General features: G+C 44.9%; 1 protein-coding gene across 3 annotated transcripts; it reads left to right on the top strand.

The window, feature by feature from the left end:
* Positions 1 to 785: 785 nt before the first annotated feature.
* On the top strand, positions 786 to 22,603 carry EIF3L (eukaryotic translation initiation factor 3 subunit L; the record flags this gene model as incomplete). 3 transcript variants are annotated; one of them, XM_079714389.1, is made up of 13 exons in its annotated part: positions 786 to 830; positions 1,376 to 1,424; positions 2,312 to 2,522; positions 3,605 to 3,684; positions 6,676 to 6,737; positions 10,007 to 10,076; positions 10,274 to 10,347; positions 13,846 to 14,017; positions 15,744 to 15,898; positions 16,674 to 16,844; positions 17,631 to 18,128; positions 21,106 to 21,186; positions 22,384 to 22,603. In XM_079714389.1, 13 exons carry the CDS (start codon positions 798 to 800, stop codon positions 22,420 to 22,422), a joined length of 1,695 nt encoding a protein of 564 aa, XP_079570515.1. In that variant the 3' UTR covers positions 22,423 to 22,603. The 3 variants fall into 3 exon arrangements, with proteins under 3 accessions (XP_079570515.1, XP_079570516.1, XP_079570517.1); XM_079714390.1 differs by lacking the exon at positions 21,106 to 21,186; XM_079714391.1 differs by lacking the exons at positions 786 to 830; positions 1,376 to 1,424; positions 3,605 to 3,684 and having other exon boundaries at positions 2,444 to 2,522.
* Positions 22,604 to 25,158: the final 2,555 nt, after the last annotated feature.

Genomic DNA, 25,158 nt, shown 5'->3' on the forward strand with positions numbered 1-25,158 from the left:
TCGGTACAAAGAGTTGGGGCGTGGCACTGCTATTCTAAATGGCTAAACTAAGGCCCTTGACCCACATATCGGTTTGTGTTGGTCTGTTTTATAACCCAGTCCCTAACTCTAGGGTTTCCTCAGGAGCCCAACCCACCCCCATGCCCGATTCCGAACACCACCCACAGCGCTCAAGGCTGCACGAGAGGGTGGGTCTCACGACTCTCTCCTCACATCACAGCTGGCTTCATCTTTGCCTGCTCCAACCTTAACGTGTAAAGTCGGCGGGCGCCTTTTCTCAATGCCCTCTCACTGTATTGGACTAAGCCTCAACTTTTACACCCAGTAAGTTTAGACTTTTGAGGGCGGAACGTTTGAAGACTTTTTTTTTTTTTTTTTTTGCCGCAGGCAAACCTCTTGCAGCTAAATCCACGATCAGGCCCCCCCATATCCGATTTTCCCTTCACGCGAGAGGGCGGCCGAGGAAGCTGTCAGCCATCTTTTGAGTGGCATTATTTCTTGTTTCAACTACTTTGCCCATCCTTTATTACGCCGAAATATTTCACGTGTTTATTTCTAAATCTTTGCAAGTATTATAGAATCACCTTCCTTGTAGAGCCTCTATTTGAAGAAGGAGGAATAATGTATGGGTTTGTTGCTTTCGCCCTTCCAAACATGGCTGCCTCAGATTTCCGGCGGCCCCGGAAGAGCTTCCGGTTTCCCGGCAGCCTCGAGGGGGGCTGGACTTCCGGCGTCAAGAGGCAGGCGAGGCCCGCTTTTTCCGCTCTTTCCGGCCTGGGTCCGAGAGCGCCGCAGCCATGTCGTATCCTGCTGACGATTACGAGTCTGAGGTAATCTGGTCTTGAGCGTGTGCTGAGCTCCGCGAAGGGGCAGGGCTCTTTGGATGCTGGGCCCCGCGGGGAGACGGTGTCCGGGCCTCTCCGGGAGCACTCGCGGGCCGCGACCAGCCCCAGCCGGCCTCCCCGCTTGCGCGTTCCTCGTGCCGTTGCCACCCGCAGCTCCCGGTTCTTGATCAGCCCGTCTCGGCCCGCCTATCTCGTGTGTCCGGTCCCCTGGTCCTCTCCTTTTCCAAGTCCGGGAACGGAGGCTAGTTATAGGATTCTGTGTGTCTGTAACTGCACTCTGATTTCTTATGGTCTGGGTTCAGTCTTGTCAAGCCCCGCAGACTCCCACAGCCTCTTGTGCTTTGCTCTGCCTTATTGCAGCCGTAACGCGGTATTGTCATCGTCTCTTTGTTCTCCCTTTTCTCACAGGCGTGTGAGTTCCTCAAAGAACGAGACTGTGTCTTATCCACCTTTGTATCCTTAGAACCTAGAACGAGCATTTTGGATTCACGAACTGGTGACTGTCTTGTCTGTGTGTCTTTCGTTTCTAGGCTGCTTACGATCCCTATGCTTACCCGGGCGACTATGATATGCACACAGGTGAGTCTACAGGTTTGTCTGGCCAGCTTCTAGGGATTGGCACCTTTTTGGATGTCTCAGCAGCTCTGACGGGCAGCTGCTTAAAACTAGGTCTTGATGGTCCAGGTTTAGAGTCAGTTACTAGCTCTCAGCAGGAGAGCTATTAAACCAGGCCTTATTCATGGTCCACCTCAAAGTCTCAGAAGGGAAGGGTTACTGTCCTGACTGTGGTTTCCTTGTTGAAGCTGTTAGCTGAAGAAGAAAATCTTGTTGTGAAAAATTAAAGTAATTAAAACCAAGTCCAAGTGAAATCTTTTTTGGAAGGTTTTTGATGTTTCCTGAGTTGTTCCAGTAACTTGGTTTGATTTAGCACTTAGTAAGTGCCATGTGTTGTTCTGGGTGCTTGGTGTGAAGTATTTCATTTACCCCTTAGAGCAGTTCTACAGAGACATAAACTAACATTACAGGTGAGAAAACTTGAGGACAGAGGAGTTTAGTTACTTGCACCAAGTCATATGGGTAGAAAATGGCAGTCATTCATTTATTCAAAAAATATTAAGTGCCTACTATTTACTGCCCTTCGCACAGTTCCCCCCCCCATAACTGTTCCGGGTCTTGAGGGTACACCTGGGTGCAAGACGGGGTTCTTGCTTTCATAGACGTTAGGTTCTGGTGTGGGAAACAATAAGCAAATAAATAACTTCAATAAATAAATAAGTAGTGGGAAAATGTTTTGAGGAAACAGGCCCGTGGGGATTGGGAGTGACATGGAGAGGATTTATATTTCTGAGTGTTTAAAAGGGAATTATACCCGATTTTATAGACTTGAGTTTTGTTTAGGGGATGGCCTTGCCCTTTTGTTATGTCCTATGTGTGGATTTCAAGTGTTTATTATATCTAATCTCTAGGAGATCCGAAGCAGGATCTGGCTTATGAACGTCAGTATGAACAGCAGACCTATCAGGTGATCCCTGAAGTGATCAAAAATTTCATCCAGTATTTCCACAAAACTGTCTCAGACTTAATTGACCAGAAAGTGTATGAGCTACAGGCCAGTCGTGTCTCCAGCGATGTCATTGACCAGAAGGTATATGAGATTCAGGACATCTATGAGAACAGGTATGGGCCATTGGCTGAAATGATCTCTTACTGGGTGAGACTGGCTTAGTAATGCAGTCTCTAAAAAGGGGTGATGTTTATTCATTTCTCTGTAAAGAGAGTGCCCGAGGGGTTTCTGTGATTCTTTGGGGGCTAGGGACATGTTATTTTGTTGAACTCGTTGCCCAGAACTTGTACAAGGCCTAAAATAATACCATCACTATCAATAATTATAATAGCAATAATATGTATGATCATTATAGATCAGGCAATGTTCAGAGTGCTTTTTCTGTATTTACTGATTTATCCTTCACAGTAACTCCATGAAGTAGGTTCTGTTGTTTTCCTCATTTTATAGATGAGAAAACAGCACAGAAAGGATAAATCTCGTAGCTAGCTAAGTGGATGTGCTGAGTTTTGCACCTGTCCAGTCTTTCACCAGAACCTAATTTCTAAACTGTGTTGGACAATTTCTCAACACAAAACAGGGTGAGCGGAGCTCTGAGTGGTTGCTTCTGGTTTTGAGGGGACTGCCCTTATGTAATGGGCGTTAGAAATGAGACAGGTCAATCACAGTTGGATAGTTAGGAAAGACTTCATCAAGGAAATAGGGTTGTGACGCATCTTGGGCAGCAGTGTTTGCGTTGGATGCTTGAGGGCTGTTGTGGCATCAGACTGAAACAAACAGACTGATTTGCTTCCATGTTTGGAGACGGGGAGGAGGCACAGTACTCCAGGAAGTGGAAGGAGAGGTGGAAAGCTAAGGGAGGGGGGTGGGGGTGTCTAAAAGGTAGTTCTCAAGTCAGGGAACAGTAAGCAGTGAAATATGACTAGAGTTCATGATACAGAGGCAGGAGATGATCCTGAAGAGCTTGGTAGGTGCCTAGCTGATGTAAAAGAAATGTTTCACCTTATTAAGAAAGATTGTCTGGGGTATAGAATTGGGTTGAGGAAAGTTGTAGACTTGGAGGCTCTGGCCCTGGCTCTGTTTCCGTGACTTCTTCCCTTTTCGGAGTTTGGGTACTTATTTATAAATATGAGGATTGTCTCTTCTCAGATCCTTCCTATTTTGGAGTTCTAGAATACTTTTTCTTGATTTTCAGCTGGACCAAGTTGACTGAAAGATTTTTCAAGAATACACCTTGGCCTGAGGCTGAAACCATTGCTCCACAGGTTGGCAACGGTAGGTGTGAGTGTTTTGTGTCCTGTGTGTTGGATGGGATCCTATGACTGAGGCTCATTAGAAAGCTCAGGACGATCTGTTGTCTGTTTTGCTCACCATTTTATTTCCCCAGGGTTTGGTACATAGTAAATTCCTTAGTAAATAACTTGTTGAATGAAAACTGAATAGATGAAGAGGGGACATAGGTGTTTCACATGTGGTGAAAGCTGAAGTTGGGATTTTTGTCTTGACTGGTTTCCTCTTCCCTCCGTAATTTTTGGGGTCATTACAGTTGCTTCAGAATGGGCTCTCTGGCCTCCTCTCATGTTTCACTTTCTGATGATGTCTTTTAAATATGGTGTGAAGTAAGAAGAGCCAGCTTCATTCTTTTGCATGTGGATAGCCAGCTGTCCCAGTACCAATTTTCAGAAAGACCATTCTTTTTCCATTGAATTGTCTTGACACTTCCTGAAATCTGTTTTCATGTAAATGTAGAGGTTTATTTCTAGACTGTCACTTTGATTCCATTGATCTATGTCTATCCTTATGCTTGTACCAACCACACTGTCTAAATGGTTGTAGCTTTGGAGTAAGTTTTGAAATTGGCAAGTGTAAGTCCTCCACCTTTGTTGTTCTTTTTCAAAATTGCTTTGGGTCTTCTGAGTCCCTTGAATTTCCATGTGAATTTTAGGATCAGCTTGTCAATTTCTGCAAAGAAGCCAGCTTGGATTTCGATATAAATTATGTGGGATCTGAAGATCAATTTGGGAGAGTTTTGCCATTTAACAATATTAAGTCCTCTAATCCATGGACATGGGATGACTTTCCATTTATTTAGGTGTTTGATTTCTTTCAACAGTGTTTTGTAGTTTTTTAACGTACAAGTCTTTCACTTCTTTTGTTACAGCTAACATTTTTTGAATACTAAACATTAGTATCATCATCGTTACTCAGGTTTAGAACTCATTCTTTTTTTGGCTGCACAATGCGGGCTGCGGGATCTTAGTTTCCCGACCAGGGATTGAACCCGTGCCCCCTGCATTGAGAGTGCAGACTCTTAACCACTGGACCTCCAGGGAAGTCCTAGAACTCACTTTTTTTTTTTAATTTAATTTATTTTTTATACAGCAGGTTCTTACTAGTTATCTATTTTATACATATTAGTGTATATATGTCAATCCCAATCTCCCAGTTCATCCCACCACCACCACCCCGCCACTTTCCCCCCTTGGTGTCCATACGTTTGCTAGAACTCACTCTTAAATGTGTTTCCGTATTGCTCAGACATTACGCTCTGTTTAATATTTTGCCTGTAAAGAATATAATATTGTGTATGTTGAGCACAATAGGAGTCCTGTAATACATGTTTTTAAACAGGTAAGGATTCACAGGACTCAAAGTATAAAAGAATTGGTATAAAAATCCCCCTCCCATTTTTATCCCAAGTTGTCCGTTTTTCTCTCTGGAGCCATCTAGTGTTCACCGTTTTCTTGTTTATCCTTCCTCTGATACTCTATGCATATATAAGCTATTAGGAATAACTTGTTCCTTTTTTACAAAGACTAGATGCTCCTTTCTTTCCATTTTTAAAATTTATTATATTTTTGGAGAGTATTCTGCAGCTCCAGGATTCCCAAGACCACCCCCAGGTTTGATTATTTGCTAGGAGGATCCATAGGACTCAGTCCAACAGCTGTGGGGCTTTCTATGGCGCTACCAGAGCAGATCATTACAGACTCAATGTCCAGGCATTTTATTGGGGGCTGGTGTTGTAGGCATATCCTCTGGCTAGCATGTACTTAAATTCCAGACTCCCAGAAGGAAAGCAGGTGTTCAGTATAAACCATGTTGTTTGCACAAACAGTTTAGGGATAGCAGACCACCCTTATGAGATTGGTGGGAAACCCTCCTGAAATCTAGGTTCTCAGATGCCAAGCAAGGACCAACTTTACCAGCAGGCCTTTCTAAGGCTAATAGTCTCAGACCTGTATGTTAACTTCTGCACAACATTGATATCCAAAGACCTCATCCCTGCTTTTTAAAAAATTAATTAATTTATTTATTTTTGGCTGCGTCGGGTCTTCGTTGCTGTGCGCCGGCTTTCTCTAGTTGCGGCTAGAGGGGGCTGCTCTTCGTTGCGGTGCATGGGCTTCTCATTGCGGTGGCTTCTTTTGTTGTGGAGCATGGGCTCTAGGTGCACGGGCTTCAGTAGTTGTGGCACTCAGGCTCAGTAGTTGTGGCTCGTGGGCTCTAGAGCACAGGCTCAGTATTTGTGGCGCATGGGCTTAGTTGCTCCATGGCATGTGGGATCTTCCCGGACCAGGACTCGAACCCGTGTCCCCTGCATTGGCAGGCGGATTCTTAACCACTGTGCCACCAGGGAAGTCCCCACCTTCTTTCTTTCTTTCTTTTTTTTTTTTTTTTTTGCGGTACGCGGGCCTCTCACTGTTGTGGCCTCTCCCGTTGCGGAGCACAGGCTCTGGATGCGCAGGCTCAGCAGCCATGGCTCACAGGCCCAGCCGCTCCACGGCATGTGGGATCTTCCCGGACCAGGGCTCGAACCCGTGTCCCCTGCATCGGCAGGCGGACTCCCAACCACTGTGCCACCAGGGAAGCCCCTTCTTTATTTTTAATGGTTGCATCATATCAATAGGATAAATTCCTTAAAATAGGACGTCTAAGTCAAAGATCCCCATGTATTTGCAATTTTGATACTGTCACATTGCCTTCCATGGAGCCATTAGTATTTACGTCGTGGTTAAGCAACTGTATGGCAAAAATATCTAAGTGGTGAAGGGAAATGGGCCTGAATGAGATTAAGATGAGGTTGAAAGAGTAAAGTGGGAAATGAATTTTCTCGTTGCATGTATTCTTGGGGTGTAAGTGTTAGAATCTTGATGTTTGGTTTCTGAAATCACATTTACCACTTTACTTCCCACCAAGGGCTAAAACTGCCAGAAGACCCCAGTTGTTTGGTGGATTACTAAAGCACCCTTCTGCCATCTCTTTCAGATGCTGTCTTTCTGATTCTGTACAAAGAATTATACTACAGGCACATATATGCCAAAGTCAGTGTGAGTATCTAAACGTTGCTGGCAGTTTTTAAACTCTATGCCATTTTTGTCCCTGGAAAACAATTGCTAGTTTATATTGGTTCAGTGTCCAAGAGTGGTTGGCATGTTTTCTGAGCTTTCTTTTAAGAAAGGATGGAGGGAATGATTGAACCCAGAAAGCTGGGTGTCTGTTTCAGGCAAATGGTACCACTGCATAGCCTGTCCATCCTTTTAATTTCTTTATCCCCACAGTTCTTGACTGGACATTTATCACATGCACTGGGTTGCAGGACGTCATCCTAAAAGTGTGTTCCCAGGTACCTTCGGATGCCTCCGCTTGGAATGCCCTTGCTTTTTCCCTTCAGTGCATTGCCACTGAGCCTCCTGCCCTCTGAGAAATACATAGAACTGTCGCTGTGTGCCAGGCACAATTCTAGGCACTTGGCATGCGTCTGCATGTCTCTAATCCCCATGGTGATCCTGCAAAGTAGGCAAACTGAGGCGCAGAGAGGTTGCTTTTTCTCAAAGTCGTGCAGCTAGTAAATGGCAAAATTCTTTGAAGCTAGGCCTGTCTTATTGTGACATCATTGTTCTTTCTACCACAGTCTTCCAACTTTGGGCACTTGCTTGATTCTTTTCTTCCTGAGTTCTAAATTTTAGAGTGCTCTAAGTCTCTTAAAATACTGTCTACACTGTTTACAGGCATACCTTGGAGGTATTGCAGGTTTGGTTCCAGACCACTGCAATAAAGTGCATATCGCAATAAAGCCAGTCCCATGAATTTTTTGGTTCCCAAGTGCATATAAAAGTTATGCTAGGGACTTCTCTGGTGGTCCAGCAGTAAGGAATCCGCCTTACAATGCAAGGAATGCAGGTTCGATCGCTGGTTGGGGAACTAAGATCCCACATGCCGCGGGGCAGCTAAGCCTGCGTGCCACAACTAAGACCTGACACAGCCAAAAATTTATTTTTAAATAAATAAATAATCTTAAAAAAAAAAGTTATGCTACACTGTACTGTAGTCTGTTAGGTGTGCATATAGCATTGTATCTTTTAAAAATGCACATACCTACCCTAGTTCAAGGCATTATTATCTCTTGCCTGAATGACTACATAACTGCTTACCTGGTGTCAGTTTCCACTCTTGCCCGCTTAAGTTTATTCTCAACCTAGTAACCGTGGTGATCCTTTTAAAACATAGTCTCATCAAGTCACCGCCTTCCTCACAATCCTACCATGACTTCGCATCATACTTAGAATAATATCCCAAGTCTTAGTCATGGTCCTGCTTGACCTGGCCCCTGACTTCCTTGCCAGTCTCATTTCCTGCATCTTTCCCTCCTTCCCTTGGCTCCTAGCCATACTATGTGACACTTCAGAGCACATATCACTCTCTGACATTGTCTTATTTATTTGGGTTTTGTTTGCTTCCCCCACTAGAGGGTAAACTCCAGCAGGGCACGGACTTTGTCTTGTTCGCTGCTCTAATCCAGTGTCTGATCCCCAACGTTGACACGTTAATTGTTGGAGTGTGTATGTGCGTGTGTAAATTAAAGAAACTGCCACCACAGTCTCCTTAGGGTATTTCCATCTAAAGAGTTCCCAGCTTCTCACACTCACTCTCATCCCCCTGAGGATGACTTGACCTGACAAGAGCTCTGGTCTTGGCCCAGGAGCCCCCCACCATCAGTGGCGGTAGGTGAAGGAGTTCTTGTTGCCAAAGTAATGTGGGGGGCCATGTTTTTCTGGCATCCCAGTGAGCTCTCTGACTACCTCATTTGATAGAAAGTAAAGATTCTCTTCTATCATTGATGCTATGGCTCAGGTACTTTGCAGGCTGAGGTAGTAATCTAACCAGCCTGTATAACGTGGCTTTCGGCAGAACGTGGCATCAGAACCCATAGTATGGCTGGTTGCTACCTCTGATCTTTCCTCTGGTCTGTAGATGAAGATACAGCAGAAGTTTGTTGACCCCATGATCTCTTCACTAGGTACCAGATGGGGCAGTTTGATGTACATGATGGGGGTAGTTGGAGGGGGAGGTTTTCATTGAAAGAGCATTTACTGTATTAGGCACTTTCACTTCATAATCTCAGTTTTTAGAGGGATTAAGTACCTTTTCAGACCCCACAGTTAGTAAGCAGTGGGGCTAAGACTCCAAGGCAGTGTTCTTTCTACTCCATCACAAAATACACCATACATCACGTTGTTCCCCAGCTCAGAAATCTTCAGTGGTTCTAAGTTGCCAGCCACATGAAGTCTAGATCAGGGGTCAGCAGCCTGCTATGTACAGGGCCAGACAGAGAGTATTCTAGGCTTTGAGGGCTGTAATGGTCTCTGTCGAATCTATTCAGCTTTGTAGCAGCCATGGACAGTGAGTACACATGGCTCTGTTCCAGTTAAGGTTCTTATGTACAAAAACAGGCAATGGTGGATTTGCAGACCCCCTGGCTTAATTCTTGTTTGGCACTGTAAGACCTCTGCATTTTTGGCCTAATGTAGCCCAGTGTAGCATTGTCTGCCTTACTCCCTAACCTTCAAGCACCATGATTTTACTTCTTTGCCTTCATTAGTCCTGTTTTTCCTGAAACCTTCCCCTCACTCTTCTGCCTTGCCAGATCTATATGCCTGAGATTTAATAGTCAGTTAAAGTTTTTTTTTTTTTTTTTTGCGGTACGTGGGCCTCTCACTGTTGTGGCCTCTCCCGTTGTGGAGCACAGGCTCCGGACGCGCAGGCTCAGCGGCCATGGTTCACGGGCCCAGCCGCTCTGCGGCATGTGGGATCTTCCCGGACCGGGGCACGAACCTGTGTCCCCTGCATCAGCAGGTGGACTCTCAACCACTGCGCCACCAGGGAAGCCCCTCAGTTGAAGTTTTTGGTTTAAAACTTGACCATTGGCGTCAGGTATTCAGTGCCCCTTTGAACTGCTGTAGCACTTAACTATCTTCCCTGTCACTTGAGTGCTCTCACATGCTAAGAAGGGGAGAGCCGACGTCAATTCTCATATATAGTTGACCCTTGAACAACACAGGTTTGTACTGTGCGGGTCCACTTATATGCAGATATTTTCAATAAATATTTACAGTGTTATAGGATCCACCATTGGTTAAATCTGCAGATGTGGAGGGTCAACGATACATTATACACAGACTTTTGACTCTGGAGGGTTGGTGCCCCTAACCCCTGTGTTTTCAAGGATCAGCTATATTTGTTTTCAACTGTCAGTGGCAGACCACAAGTAGAACGCATTTAGATTAAATGTGTCCTCCTTTCTCTGCTTTCTTTACAGGGGGGACCCTCCTTGGAGCAGAGGTTTGAATCCTATTACAACTACTGCAATCTCTTCAACTACATTCTCAGTGAGTCTGAGGTTATGATGAGACCTCATATTGGCCTTCAGCTCTTTTTAGCAGGATTTTAATGTGCAGGTGGGAAGAGGGGGAAGTCTTGTGGTTCATAGTCCTTTTAAGAGAGAAATTACAAAATGCATTCTGCAGCCTTACTGAACGGGCATAGTCATTGATTGAGTCTGACTTTTCTGTGGTCTCTTGCCCAGATGCTGATGGTCCTGCTCCCCTTGAACTCCCCAACCAGTGGCTCTGGGATATCATCGATGAGTTCATCTACCAGGTATCTGGTCAGCCTTGGCCTAATTTGAAATACTGATCCAGACAAAGAGCAGCTGTTACCATTGTTTGTGTTAAAAAGATCATGGTATATAGCCACCCTAGGGTAGTGTGAAATACCCTTTGCAAGTGGCCTCTATGTTGTGGTGTTTTGAATCAGGGAGGTCTAAGAGCTCCATTCTGAACTCCACAGTCTGGAGAGCTGAGCTCCTGACATTGACCACGTTCTTAACTGACCTTGAGAGGTGGTCTGGCGGGAAGAACACAGGTTTCCAGGCTTTGGAGTCCACTAGGAGTGGGTACTTGTCTGGGGGCTGCCACCTGGTGGCTCCGTAGTGATGATGTGTTACTTAGCTCTCTGAGCCTCACTTTCCTCGCCTACAGGAGAAAGATTCTATATCTTTTTTTTTTTTTTTTTTTTTTTGTGGTATGCGGGCCTCTCACTGTTGTGGCCTCTCCCGTTGCGGAGCACAGGCTCCAGACGCGCAGGCTCAGTGGCCATGGCTCACGGGCCCAGCCACTCTGCGGCATGTGGGATCTTCCCGGACCAGCGCACGAACCCGTGTCTCCTGCATTGGCAGGCGGACTCTCAATTGCTGCGTCACCAGGGAAGCCCAAGATTCTATATCTTGATTGTGGTGCTGGTGATGTGAGTATATGTTGGATCAGAATGAAAGAACATTTTTATCAAAAGGGGAAAATTACCTATCTCAGAGTGCTGTTGCTAAAAAACATAAAATAGTTGATTTTGGAAAACATCTTTTCCATGTTTTACAGGGATGGCACAGTTCTTACTAGGTATTTCAGGAGAAATCAGTTTCCTAATAAAGCAGTTATTTGAGCCCCATGGATCAAAGAGACTTTGAGTACAGAGTGCTAATAAGTTGTGATTGGTAAGCTGAGGAAACCTTCCTAGGGCTCTTTGAGAAAGAGGCTTCCTGCTCAAGACAGACTTCAGTCCTTTGTGCAGTAAAGGCCACAAACCACACTGGCCTTGTTTGCCCTCTCTGGCTCCTTGGCTCGTTATTTGGAGTGATTTTAGAAGATTGTCTGTCCTGTTGGCTAGCAGCAAGTCAGGGAGGATCATCTGTGCTAAGGTTCTTCATCCGTCTTAAGATAATCCTAATTCCCTGGGTTTAACTTGTGTTCTCTTAAGGGGTTTAAGTGCTCTTGCTTCTAACAAAGACTGGCCAGTGTGGGCCAGGTGTGATTCCACCAGCCAGTCTTTATGAAAAGTGAGAGCACTATAAGCCTCTTAAGAAGAAAACACCAGTTAAACCGCATGGGGTGAGGGGCTCTTCCCCACCACTCTCTTCTTTATTCTTGTTGTTTGTCTTTTTTAAAATTTAAAAAAAAAAATTTTTTTTTTTTTTTTTTTGCTCCTTATTCCCCACCACTCTTTCATTTATTTGTATTGATGCAGTAATATATGAATGTGTTGCTATTGTTGAGTTTTTGGTTTTTTTTAACTGCAGAGAAAGTGAAAGTGTCTTCCTTCCTTGCCTTTGCAGAGGCATCAATTACTGTCTGGAAAGATAGTCATCATATAGAGACGTGCCTTGTTCTTTTGTGCCATGTACATGGTGTACCACTCTTGTGTATGTGTTACAGATAAAGTCTATTTCTAGGGATGATTATAAGTAGAATTGTTGGCTGAAGGATATTTGCTTTTAAAATTACTTTATAAATTTGTTTATTTTATTTATATATTTTTGGCTGCATTGGGTCTTCGTTGCTGTGCGTGGGCTTTCTCTAGTTGCTGCTCTTCATTGCGGTGCGTGGGCTTCTCATTGCGGTGGCTTCTCTTGTTGCGGAGCACGGGCTCTAGGAGCGCGGGCTTTGGTAGTTGTAGCATGTGGGCTCAATAGTTGTGGCTCATGGACTCTAGAGCGCAGGCTCAGTAGTTGTGGCACACGGGCTTAGTTGCTCCGTGGCGTGTGGGATCTTCCCGGACCAGGGCTTGAACCTGTGTCCCCTGCATTGGCAGGCAGATTCCCAATCACTGCGCCACCAGGGAAGCCCTTAAAATTATTTTAAATCAGATATGTAGAGTCACAATTTGCATGCAATAAAGTGTACCAATTTTAAGTGTACAGTTGATGAGATCTGACAAATGTATACACCACTACAATTAAGATATAGAACATTTTGTCACTTTGGATTTTAATAAATAGTAATTACTGCCCTCCTAAAAGGCTGTGTCAAATTATACTCCTACCAGCAGCATTTGAGAGCAAGTTTTCTGTACCGGATGGTATCGATCTAATTTTTGTCAGTTTGATAGGAAAGAAATGATAATCATTTTAATTTACATTTCTCTGAAGAGATTGAGCATTTTCCCTGCTAACTGACCAATTCTGTTTTTCTTCGAAGTGATCATCAGTATTCTTTGCCCATTTTTCTATTGGATGATCTTGTTCTTTTTGGCTTATGAGAATTCCTTCTATATTCTGGATACTATTCTTTGTTTTGTTTTGTTTTTTTATAAATTTATTTTTATTTTTGGCTGTGTTGGGTCTTCATGCTGCACGTGGGCTTTCTCTAGTTGCAGCGAGTGGGTGCTACTCTTCGTTGTGGTGTGCGGGCTTCTCACTGCGGTGGCTTCTCTTTGTGGAGCGTGGGCTCAGTAGTTGTGGCAAGTGGGCTTAGTTGCTCCGCGGCATGTGGGATCTTCCCAGGCAAGGAATTGAACCTGTGTCCTCTACATTGGCAGGTGGATTCTTAACCACTGCGCCACCAGGGAAGCCCCGATACTATTTGTTTATTGTAAATTTGGAAACGTTTTCTCCTGCACTCTTCGAGGAGGATGATATTTTAGAGTTGAAAAGTAATCTTAGGTCATCTAGAACCTAGATTCTAGGTCCCTGGTTTCCAAACCTGTGTATGCACCAGAAATCAACCAGGGAGCTTTTAATTCTGACAGAGTAACTAGGTCTCCTGTGCTAGTCTCTGGGTGACAGATGGAGCCAGCCCAGTGCTGGTCCCAGATAGAAACCCTGCCCCAAACAAATAGCTGTGGTATGTACCCTATATGTGCCTTACACTTGGCCAGGCTCTGTGGTTGGGACAGGGGTGACTCAGACTGGGTTCCTGTCACAGGTGAATTGATGGTCAGCTCTGGAAGGGAAGACACACACATGTAGGTACCTGCCCCATCTCTACCATGTATGAGTAGATCTGTTGTAAGCCACCTGATTCTGGTGGCCAGGCTGATGGCACTGTGATGCCCAGAGACATTAAGTAATTTTAGACTGTGTTTGACTCCAAATTGAATGTTTTTTTCCACAAATTACCTCTCATTTTAGAGCTTTTTGCTTAGCTGTGGAATAAGTAACATAGTCAGTAATGAACAAATCCACAGCTTAATCAAAGATGGCTTTGAAAGAACCAGTAGTACACAGACTGGTGTAGCGGGAGAAGTGGTAGCAGTAGTGTGTTGTGTGCTTGTGCTGTCCCTTTGGCATTAACGCCACTGCTGCACGTTTCCCTTCTTCCTCAACAGTTTCAGTCGTTTAGTCAGTACCGCTGTAAGACTGCCAAGAAGTCAGAGGAGGAGATCGACTTCCTTCGTTCCAATCCCAAAATCTGGAATGTTCACAGTGTCCTCAATGTCCTTCACTCCCTTGTAGACAAGTCCAACATCAACCGACAGCTGGAGGTGTACACAAGTGGAGGTGAGTGCCGCCTGCCATCTGTGCCTCGTGAGTAGAGGCTGCGGGTAGTGCGGAGGAGCGATGGGCTGCTCCTCTTTGGTATTTGGGTGTGAACAGGAGCCGAGGGCTGATTTGGGGGCTGCTGGGCTTGGCAGTCTGTTGGCCGACAGACTGAACAAGCACTTCCTGAGAGCTGCATTTGTAAACACTTCTACTCCCTCTCCAGGGCCTTTGTTTAGATAAGCACTTCGAAAACTTTTTGGTGTGAGGACCACTTTACAGTCTTAAAAGATTAAGAATCACAAGGTTTATCTATATACAGGTCTTGTTACAGTGAGAAGAGTGGTGTTTTTGCAAACCTCTTTAATGTCTGGCTTCATAGAAGAGAGCTGGAGTCTCCTGCTTCTTCACTCAGTCTGTGGCAATATGCTGTTTTGGTTGAAGTATCTGAGGGAAATCTGGCCTCACACAGATATTTAATTGGGACAGGGAAGAGAAACTTAATAGCCTTTACAGGTAGCCTGGCTCTTCTCTGGTTCTGCATCAGAAGTTGACAGGGGGTAGTTTCATACAGGTTAGTTGCAGTGTGGAATCTGAAGCCTTATCAGTGAACTTATACTTTGTTACATTAAAGTTTATTGGTTTATCCTGCAGCTTGAATGAATTTTTTTTACCTGTGCGTGATTTTGTAAAATACTGATGCATTGAGCTATCAAGATTTTCTGAAAGTTGACACATTTTATTGTAGTTTTTTGTTGTTGTTGTTTTAATTATTTCTTTATTTTGGCTGCGCCAGGTCTTAGTTGCGGCATGCGAACTCTTAATTGCAGCATGCATGCAGTATCTAGTTCCCCGACCAGGGATCGAACCTGGGCCCGCTGCATTGGGAGCTCGGAGTCTTACCCACTGGACCACCAGGGAAGTCCCAATTATACAGTGTTTTGAAACCACATCTGTTACTTTGACCATCAGCCTTATCAGATAGGTCTTCACTGGGGAGCTGTTGAGTTCGTAGTGGCAGATAGAAGTTTTATGAAATTCTCATTTTTACTTAAAAGCTCAAGTTTTCATTGGCAGCAAACACTGCCAGTTGTTTTCATTGATACCTTAACAGGCTTACTGCACTCATTTTTGAGAAAATACCCATGTCTCTATTCATACTCTGTGTATCAGTTATTTTTTCAAGTAAAAATGGGGTTTTGTGGGGAAAAGAAAGTGGCTGGTTCTTTTATTGCAGGTGAGTGGTGGTAAAGAATACAGTGATGACAGTAGAGTTTGGTGCCACTACCCGATTGATGCTAAGTTGTCCATAGTTTTACCCGCGTTGTTTTTGCACCATCAGTGCAAATGTCAACTCAGTGAGAAAGGCAAATAGTATCATAGGAAGATAAATAGGAACACACCTAAATAGTGTTATTAGGAAGATAGCTTTGATCTCATGGACTTCCTGAAAGGAGGGGCCTTGCCAAGTAACTCTTATTGATGAGAGGGGTCCTCTCATATTCTTAGGTGTGTATGGATGGGGGGGCCTGCCACACCCCTTAGGTGACTTAGAAATGTAAGCTTAGCATAAGGCCAGGCATGATGTTTCTTGGTATTCCTTCTAAGGCAGTTATTCCCTATTGCAGGAAGCTTTAGAGACTGGCAGTAGATGAAGAGTTTACTGAGGGTAAACTTCAAGGGTCAGGCTTGCCCTCCTTCCACTGCCTCTGCTGAAGTGCTCACAGTGTCTGTGTGTCTCTCTCAGGTGACCCTGAGAGTGTGGCTGGGGAGTATGGACGGCACTCCCTCTACAAGATGCTTGGCTACTTCAGCCTGGTGGGGCTTCTGCGTCTGCACTCCCTGTTGGGGGATTATTACCAGGCCATCAAGGTGCTGGAGAACATCGAACTGAACAAGAAGGTAATTCATTGCCTGTTTCCTGAGGCCCATCTTCCCAGAGCCAGAAAGTCTGTCTGTCTGCTTCAGGAGAGACTCTGATCTTTTATTAGGACAGATTTCATGGAGAATAAAAGAGGATTCCTCCCCAGGTCAGTGGAAAATTGAGACAAGAACTGGGAAAACCACTGCAGGGAAAATCTGAACCTGGACCAGGTGGTTTCTCTTTGGTGCTTAACAACACTTAAAATATTCAGCAGTCTCTTGATTCTGTTTTCAAACCAGACTGATGTTGGCAGGGTTTTACTTTTCAACTTTCACTGAAGAATTAATGAAAGACTTACTTAGTTCTAAGGTGGCACAGGTAATGATACGTTAGCAGTGGTTGTTTTCCTAGCCACAGAAACTTGGCACGTTTTTGTTTGACGTGTGTGTATCTTATCTGTCCTTTCTCTTATAGGGCTTATTTGGAAAAGCAAGGACTAGAAAGCAAGAAAGAATGTGAAAGTGAGGTGTAGATGATTTTAGAGCTGAAAGAAATTTTAGGGTTACCTGGTCCAGTCCTTTTCTGTTACAGCCAAGAAAATGGAGTCCTCAGGTCACATAATCAGTAAGTGGTATGATCTGCACTCAGAGACTCTGACTTCAGAGCCAGGATTCCTCTGGGTAGTTCAGGGCCTCTGCAGGGAGCCCTCAGTGCTTCCACCTCAGCTGACACTAGGCCCCAGCAATTTTCAGATCCTACCTGGGATGAATTGGTCTTGAGATTCATGGCTGCTGCTTCTGCCTCCTTCCACAGAGCATGTATTCTCGTGTGCCCGAGTGCCAGGTTACCACATACTATTATGTTGGTTTTGCATATTTGATGATGCGTCGATACCAGGATGCTATCCGGGTCTTTGCCAACATCCTTCTCTACATCCAGAGGACCAAGAGCATGTTCCAAAGGACCACGTACAAATATGAGATGGTAAGGAGGCCTCTGACCAGCTGACACACCTATGCCAACAGTTTTTGGGTAAACACCTTCCAAAATTTTGCTCTTTTATATGCTTTTTCAATAGGATGATTTTTTAATGGCTAGCCTACTTAAGTGTTTTCTTTGTTACACCTATTACTTCAGATCATTAACACCCTGATGATAAGGACAGAATTTTTGTTTCACTTTTATTCCCCAGCAGTGCCTAGAGTGTTCACTGGGCTGTGGGTGTTTAAAATCAGTTAGATGTGGGTACTGCCCTCAGGCAGTTTGCCTGGAGGAGGGTGGATTCAAAACATGCATAGAATTGGGAGCAGGTTTCTAAGCAGAGCAAAGGTGTTCAGACTTGGAAGTATGGTCATGTAGTAGCACAATAAATCATTTTGGCTAGAAGGCAGGAGAACAGCCAGATTGGGGTATTAGAGTCTGGGATAACCTTCACTACTCAGCTAAAGTATTTAATCTTTATTCTGGAGTCATTAAGTGCCATCAGGGATTTCTGGGTGAATTGATCATAATTGGTGTGGAACGATTGACCTGCCAGTGATGAGGCAGAGTTACCAGTAAAGAATCCAGGTCCTACAGAGGACCTGGAACTAGGCGAGAAGTTCCGTAGAGCTAGAGGGAGGATTGGAGGAGACATTGGGAAAGTTAGCTGAAGGGTGTAAGACAAAGGGAGAAGTCAGAAGGTCTGTACAGAGTGTACTTGGGAGGATGGTGGGGACCTCAGAAAATCCATTCATTTGACCCTGCACCAATCTCTCCCCCAACCCCCAGATTAACAAGCAGAATGAGCAGATGCACGCCCTGCTGGCCATCGCCCTCACCATGTACCCCATGCGTATCGATGAGAGCATTCACCTCCAGCTGCGGGAGAAATATGGGGACAAGATGCTGCGCATGCAGAAAGGTGACCCACAGGTCTACGAGGAACTTTTCAGCTACTCCTGCCCCAAATTCCTGTCACCTGTAGTGCCCAACTATGACAACGTACACCCCAATTACCACAAGGAGCCCTTCTTACAGCAGCTGAAGGTGTTTTCTGACGAGGTGCAGCAGCAGGCCCAACTCTCAACCATCCGCAGCTTCCTCAAGCTCTACACCACCATGCCTGTGGCCAAGCTGGCCGGCTTCCTGGACCTCACTGAGCAGGAGTTCCGAATCCAACTTCTTGTCTTCAAACACAAAATGAAGAACCTGGTGTGGACCAGTGGCATCTCTGCCCTTGATGGCGAATTTCAGTCAGCCTCTGAGGTTGACTTCTACATCGATAAGGTATGACTGCCCCTTGGGCTAGGTTCTCAAGGCACCCACTGTTCTGGGCATCTGGGACATACCATTGAACAAAATCAACAAAGATTTTTGCCCTTGTGCTGGTATTCTAGTGTTAAAAAAATGACAAAAAGCATTATAATTAAGCAAAACATGTAGTAGTTTGGAAGTTGCCACATGCCGTGGAGTAAGTTGGGGTAATGGTGGTGGAAGGCACAGGCTGCAGTATTAAGTAAGGTGCTCAGGGTAGACTTTGTTGAGAAAGTGAAACTGAAGCTAAGACTTGAAGGAGGTGTGGAAATTAGCAAGCAGATACCTGGAGGAAGAGCGTTCCAGGTGGAGGGAGCAGTTAGAACAAAGGCCCTGAGGCAGGAGCAAGCCCAGACAGCTGCAGTGCGGCTGGAGTGGCCTGAGAGGAGGTTGTGGTGGGAGATGAGGTTGGAGAAGAAGGGGGGAGGGTGCTTAGTAGACTGCTGGAAGTACTTTAGTGGGTGGGAGGCCATTGTCCTGACTTGTACCACCCTAGATTGGTGCTGCCTGGTTTTGAACTTGATATAATGGGATTATGCAGTATGTGGTATTTTCTGTCCAGCTTCTTTTGCTCAACATTATATTTGAGAGAATCACCATCCACCGTTGTCATATGTAGCAGTAGGTCAGTCATGCTTATTGTTCTGTGATGTGTGATGGTCCAACTTCTACTGCAGTTACTGACCATGGTGTTTCCATTCTTCTACTGGTGGACATTTGGGTGGTTTTTGGCTATTGAACAGTACACATAACGGTGTTTTTTTGGGTTTTTTTGGCTGTGTTGGGTCTTCGTTGCTGCACGCAGGCTTTCTCTAGTTGAGGTGAACGGGGGCTGCTCTTGGTTGTGGCACACAGGCTTAGTTGCTCCGCAGCATGTGGGATCTTCCCGGACCAGGGCTCAAACCTGTGTCCCCTGCACTGGGAGGCGGATTCTTAACCACTGCACCACCAGGGAAGCACCTATGAGGCAATTTTTTAAAATATCCTACATTTTTGGCTGCTTTCAGAATGATGTTGGTCTACAATACACACATATGTACACAACGTCTCTTAGGGATACACAACCCTAAGAGACAAATAACCTCAATATATCATACATATGTGTGTGTTTATCCATTGCTAACAACTACTTTTTATTTATTTAATTTAAATACTCTTTTTTTACAACGTTGTAGATCAACTATACTCCAATAAAAATTCATTTTTTAAATTAATTTATTTTTGGCTGACAGTTTTTAATGATAAAATTTGCATGACAAACTTCACCACTTTAAAGGGTATAATTCCATGATTATTAGTTTGTTCACCATCTTGTGCAACCATCTCTGCTGTCTAATTCCACAGCGTTTCCGTCATCCCAAAGAGAAATCCCTGCCCGCTAACAGCATTCCCCATTCCTCCTTCCCCCGCATCCCTGACAAATCAGTGATCTTTCTTCTGTCTCTGTGGATTTGTCTATTCTTGATATTCTCTAAAAATAGAATCATGAAATATGTGGCTTTTTGCGTTTGATTTCTCTTATTGAGCATCTTTTCAAGTTTAACCCAGGTTGTAGCAAGTATCAGTACTTTATTCCTTTTTACAGCCGAATAATATTCCACTGTTTGGGTATACCACACTTTGTTTATCTGTTCATTAGTTCGTGGACAGTTGAGCTGTTTTCACTGGTTATTATGGATAATGCTGCTATGAATTTTTGTGTACACATTTTGTGTCAACAGTATGCTCTTGGGTGTATACACCTAGATGTGGGATTGCTTCGCCAGTTGGGTAGTTTGTTTTTGGAAGCTCATCGTGCTAAACCAGATCCTCTCGTTTTAGACTTCATGGCTTTTTGAAGGCTTGGTGTGGGCACAACTTGGCTATCCCTGCCATGGACAGACTCACCAAAAGCAGAAACATGTCTGTAGTGGAAGTTTTTCAATGTTTTTTTTGGGGGGGGGGGGCGGTTCGCGGGCCTCTCACTGTTGTGGCCTCTCCCGTTGCGGAGCACAGGCTCCGGACGCGAAGGCTCAGCGGCCATGGCTCATGGGCCCAGCCGCTCCGTAGCATGTGGTATCTTCCCGGAATGGGGCACGAACCCGTGTCCCCAGCATCGGCAGGCGGACTCTCAACCACTGCGCCACCAGGGAAGCCCTCAGTGTTGTTTTTAAGTCATGTTTTTAAATATCAGAACTGTCCATGCCCTGCAGTATCGCATCAGCTAGCTAAAGTCCTTTTTGAATTTATTCCCAATGCCTGACATGTACACGTTCTTTGGCAATATCAGTCATTTGCTCCATCCCTCCATCCCTTTTAGTGACCCAGCTGAACTGGTCCCAACCATCTGGATGGTCTTTAATAAAACACTTCTCCCAAGATTTAGCAACTTGGTTATTACAAATAAAATTTTGCTGTGAGGTTATATTCAGGTTAAATTAATAATATGATTTAAATTTCCTACATGAAAATGTTTTTAATTGCATGTTTTTATTATTGTTCCTTATTGGTTCAGGTTTGTCTTTGGCAAAATACTTTCTTTTTTTTTTTTGCCTTTTTTCATCCTTGACTTGAAAAAATCCTATCAAAGAGATTCAGAAAGTTCTTGGGTCTTAACCTAGATTATGTCATAATTTACAAGTAAAATGGTGCTCAACAAAATATTTTGAGCTAAAAAGCAATTTAAAATCTAGACTAGTTTGCAACTTTATACCCATAAACAGTGTATAAGAATAAAATGCTATTTTAAATGTTACTATTGCCAAAAGATTCATGTTCGTTAAAAAAGACTAGAAAATAAAATAAATGAATTAACAAGAAGAAAATAAAAATCAGCCATCTAAAAAGAAAGAGTTGCTATTGACTGGTAATGCTCTTCCGCAGGGGTTTATCTAGCACTTAGCATCACTGCTATTTGCAGGTCCGTAAGTGGCTCTCCCTCACTGCTCCTGTCTGGCTGCTTTTCTCATAGGACATGATCCACATTGCAGACACCAAGGTGGCCAGGCGCTATGGGGATTTCTTCATCCGGCAGATTCACAAATTTGAAGAGGTGAGAGGTCTGAGAGAGCGGTGTGTGGGCTGGGGACAGAGGTTAGGAACTGGGTGGGGAGTTATAAATTGTTTATTTCTCATTTCTGTTCTCAAGAAAGCCTGAAATTGGCCCTTTAAGTTTCTGAGCTAGACTGGCTGGCTGCTTGGGGTTTGGGGAGTGGGGTTGGGCCTGTAGGAGTTGCTGTGTCAGCCTTCTCTGGAGCATCTCTTTCCAAGATCTCCCGCTACGGGTGGCCAGCTCTCTTCTCCCTCCCTGGTATTTCCTAATATGGGTGGATTCACTGCCTGCTCTTACCCATCCCTCACCATTTGGCAGTTACTCTCTGACTTAGACAGGTCTGGCCAGTTTCTGCAGGCTGAGACCATGAAGCTCTGTTCTGACAGACTTGGTGCATTCCACATCCTGCCCTTGGAGAGGTCTTGTGGGTCACGTTTTGTGGCCATAGCTAGAGCCACTGCGTCTTGGTGCTTTGAGTCCTCCGGCAGAGGTCACTGTCACTGCTGTGCTGTGGTCCATGCTTCCGGACTCCTCCTGCAGGATAATAATGCGGCCCTGGCAAGTCTAGCCACCTTGGGTCCCTTTCCTGTCTATAAAATGGGCAGAGCAGTATGGGATGTGTGTTTGTTGAGTGTGAAGGGCAGATAGAACAAGCTGCATGACTTGTGTGACACCATAAGAATGTCAGGTGCAGGACCTAACCGAGCATTTACACATGATAGTAGACAACTCATGCTCATGTCAGAGGGGTGGCCTGGCCTGGTGATATCGTGCACACTGTAGGAAAAGGTTTGGTGGAAAAGCCATATCTGACTGGGCTTCCCTAGTGGCACAGTGGTTAAGAATCTGCCTGCCAATGCAAGGGACACGGGTTTGAGCCCTGGCCCAGGAAAATCCCACATGCCGCAGAGTAGCTAAGCCCGTGTGCCACAACTACTGAACCTGTGCTCAAGAGCCCGCAAGCCACAACTACTGAGTCCACGTGCCATGACTACTGAAACCTGCGTGCCTAGAGCCCGTGCTCCGCAACAAGAGAAGCCACTGCAATGAGAAGCCTGCACACCGCAACGAAGAGTAGCCCCTGCTCACCACAACTAGAGAAAGCCCGCATGCAGCAATGAAGACCCAACACAGCCAAAAAACAAACAAATAAAAAAAAAAAAGCCATACCTGATGTTGCTTTTCTTTCTCTTCCAGCTTAATCGAACCCTGAAGAAGATGGGACAGAGACCCTGAGTATATGCATACTTGACACTACTCAGGAACCTATTTTGATGTCATCGTAGGTGGGGAGTGTTTTTGCCACCATGAAGCCTTTACCTGGCTCAGCCATCAGCCAGTCAACTGAGTTGAAGTTTATTTAAATCGGAGTGAAATTTTTTAAATAGGTCTCAATAAAGGATCTTGTTTAGAGTCAGATTTGTCATCTCATTGTGGTTGGGGAGCATCTGCGGACAAAGGGCAACAATATGTGATTTCCCATTTGTCATGAGATACTTTCTCCTGTTGCGTTCCTTATTGGTGTTTGAATTATTTAATCCCTGGATTCATAAAGTATTATACAGTATACAGGACATTTTCATACTCAGTATATTATCTGCATCTCACAAGAATCCTGTGAGCATTAATGACCTGCCATAATTTAATGCATGTTTGTGGAAGTGCTGGGTTTCAGGAAGGAACTACTGAACACACTGCCAGGACTGTGCTGAAAGGAATCCATGTACATTGCCTATACGTCACAGCTCGGGTTTAGTAGGATCCCCATTTCACTGATGAGGAAACAGACTTGGGGAGTTAAGTGACTTGATCGAGGTCACATAGTTATAAGGAAAAGCAAAGAGTTGGCTCCAAACTCTACTGTCTTCTGCTGCCCAGGTCTCCTGACTTTTCACACTGAAAACTTTGGTTTATGTCGTGGGCAGCCTCTCCCACCCTCAGTGAGGTTCGGAGCTACTGCTTGTCTGCCGGAACCTTAACGGCCAGTCACAGCTGGGTTGTGTCTGTTTTTCCCTCTCTTTGCCATCCCTCCCTTAAACAACCATATGGGATCTGCCATCTTGGGTATTTCTTTGAGATGGCATCTTCTGCATCCCAAAACCTGGCAGCCCACACTGTTATCGGAGCCAATTTCTAATCTTTTCTAACAAAGCACAGATCATACTGATCTATAATAATTACAAACTTTACTGAAACTGGTTGTCTCAGGTAACTCACACAACCTACCCATCAAAGATCAAATGTTCCTGGAGCTGTAGAAACTGTATTCAGGAGTAAGGCCCTCAGAATGGTCTGAACACTGTTTATGCATTATCTCAGTCTGGAGACGGGTAGATGTGGAATCCTGGTTTTATTGATGAGGAAAGTGAGGCTCAGAGTAAATAGCTTGTCCAAGGCCAAAGTAGTAGGTAGTGAAGGCAGGTCTTTCGTTTCTCAAACTTGTGGTTTTACTTTAGAAAGCCCTACCCTAAGACTGGCAGCAAGAGGTGAAACAGCAATAAATACCCCATCAAAATCTGCACGGTCGGGACTTCCCTGCCGGTCCAGTGGTTAGGACTCCGCGCTTCCACTGCAGGGGGCACGGGTTCCATCCCTGGTTTGGGAAGTGAGATCCTGCGTGCCGCGCTGCATGGTCTATATTAGCTCCAAAGCAAAGGGGATATTTCCTGGAACTTGGACGAGCGTAGCTGATGAGGCTGCTACCCCCCACCCGGTGACAGGGTTGCTGTGAATTCTCACGCTAGGCTTTGTGCTGGTTCCTTTTGAGTTTTCTGGTTATAAAGGAGCTTGAGAACATGGAAAGAGCCGCTGGCTTGAAGGCATGACATCTAGATTCAAGTCTGAATTGTCTCACTAATTTACTATGTGACCTCTGGGCACACCTGAGTGTCCCTAGAGCCTGTGGCCAGGCAGAGCTGGGCCTGCTCCAGGGGCTTGGCATGGGGATGGCAGTGGCTGGAGCTGGGTGAACTGGCTTCCTCCTTACCTGGGGTGTCACCTGTCACTCAGGTGGACACCAATATGGCTCTTGAGGTGGAAGCTCCTGCTTGCAGGAGCGCCGTTCCTTGCATGTAAACAAAGATAGTAGAATCTGCCTTACTGGGCAGTCGTGAGGAATAAATGAGATGCTCAGTTATTTCTCCCCCATGCTTGGAATTCATAAGCTCTTCTATATCCTTGTTTCCTAGTAGTTAATGAATGCTGGTCCCCGAAAAGATACATCTGTGTCCTAACCCCTGGAACTTAATCAGTGTGACGTTTGGAAAAAGATGTGAGTTCAGGATCTCAAGATGAGTGTACCCTGGATTATCCAGGTGGCCCCTAAATCCAATGACAAGTGTCAGACACAGAGACACACAGGGAGGAGGGGACCACATGAAGACAGGCAGAGATTAGAGTGATGCAGCCGCAAGCTAAGAAACACCTGGAGCCACCAGAAGCTATGAGAGGTGAGGAAGTGCTTTCCCCTAGAGCTGACACCTTGATTTTGGACTTTTCACCTCCAGAACTGTGAGAATAAGTTTCTGTTTTAGCCACTAACTTTGTGGTAATTTGCTGCAGCAGCTCTAGGTGTCTAATACAATGCCTGCTGTGTATCAGGCACATTATAGGATTTTATGCACAGAAGGTTGTATCCTTTTTTCTACAAGTGAGCCAGCCAGGCACTGCTAGGCGAGAGGGAAAAGGAAGTGGGTAAAAAACAAAACCCCTAGAAAACAAACAACAATTTAATTTTTCAATTATAAAGAAAAAAAGCCCCTGTCCTTATGGGACTTAAATTCTAATGAGTGGAGACAGGTGGTAAAGCATGTATAGTATGTTGGACGGCGAGGTATCTTGTGCAGAAAGGTCAAGGGTAGGAGTTACCCTTTTAAATTGGATGGTCAGAAGAGATCACACTAATTGGTGTCATTTGGTCAGAGACATGAAGGGGGCAAGGAGGCCACATTGCAGATACCTGAAGAAAGTGTT

Source organism: Hyperoodon ampullatus (genome assembly GCF_949752795.1).
Source record: "Hyperoodon ampullatus genome assembly, chromosome: 11".
Lineage (NCBI taxonomy): Eukaryota > Metazoa > Chordata > Mammalia > Artiodactyla > Ziphiidae > Hyperoodon > Hyperoodon ampullatus.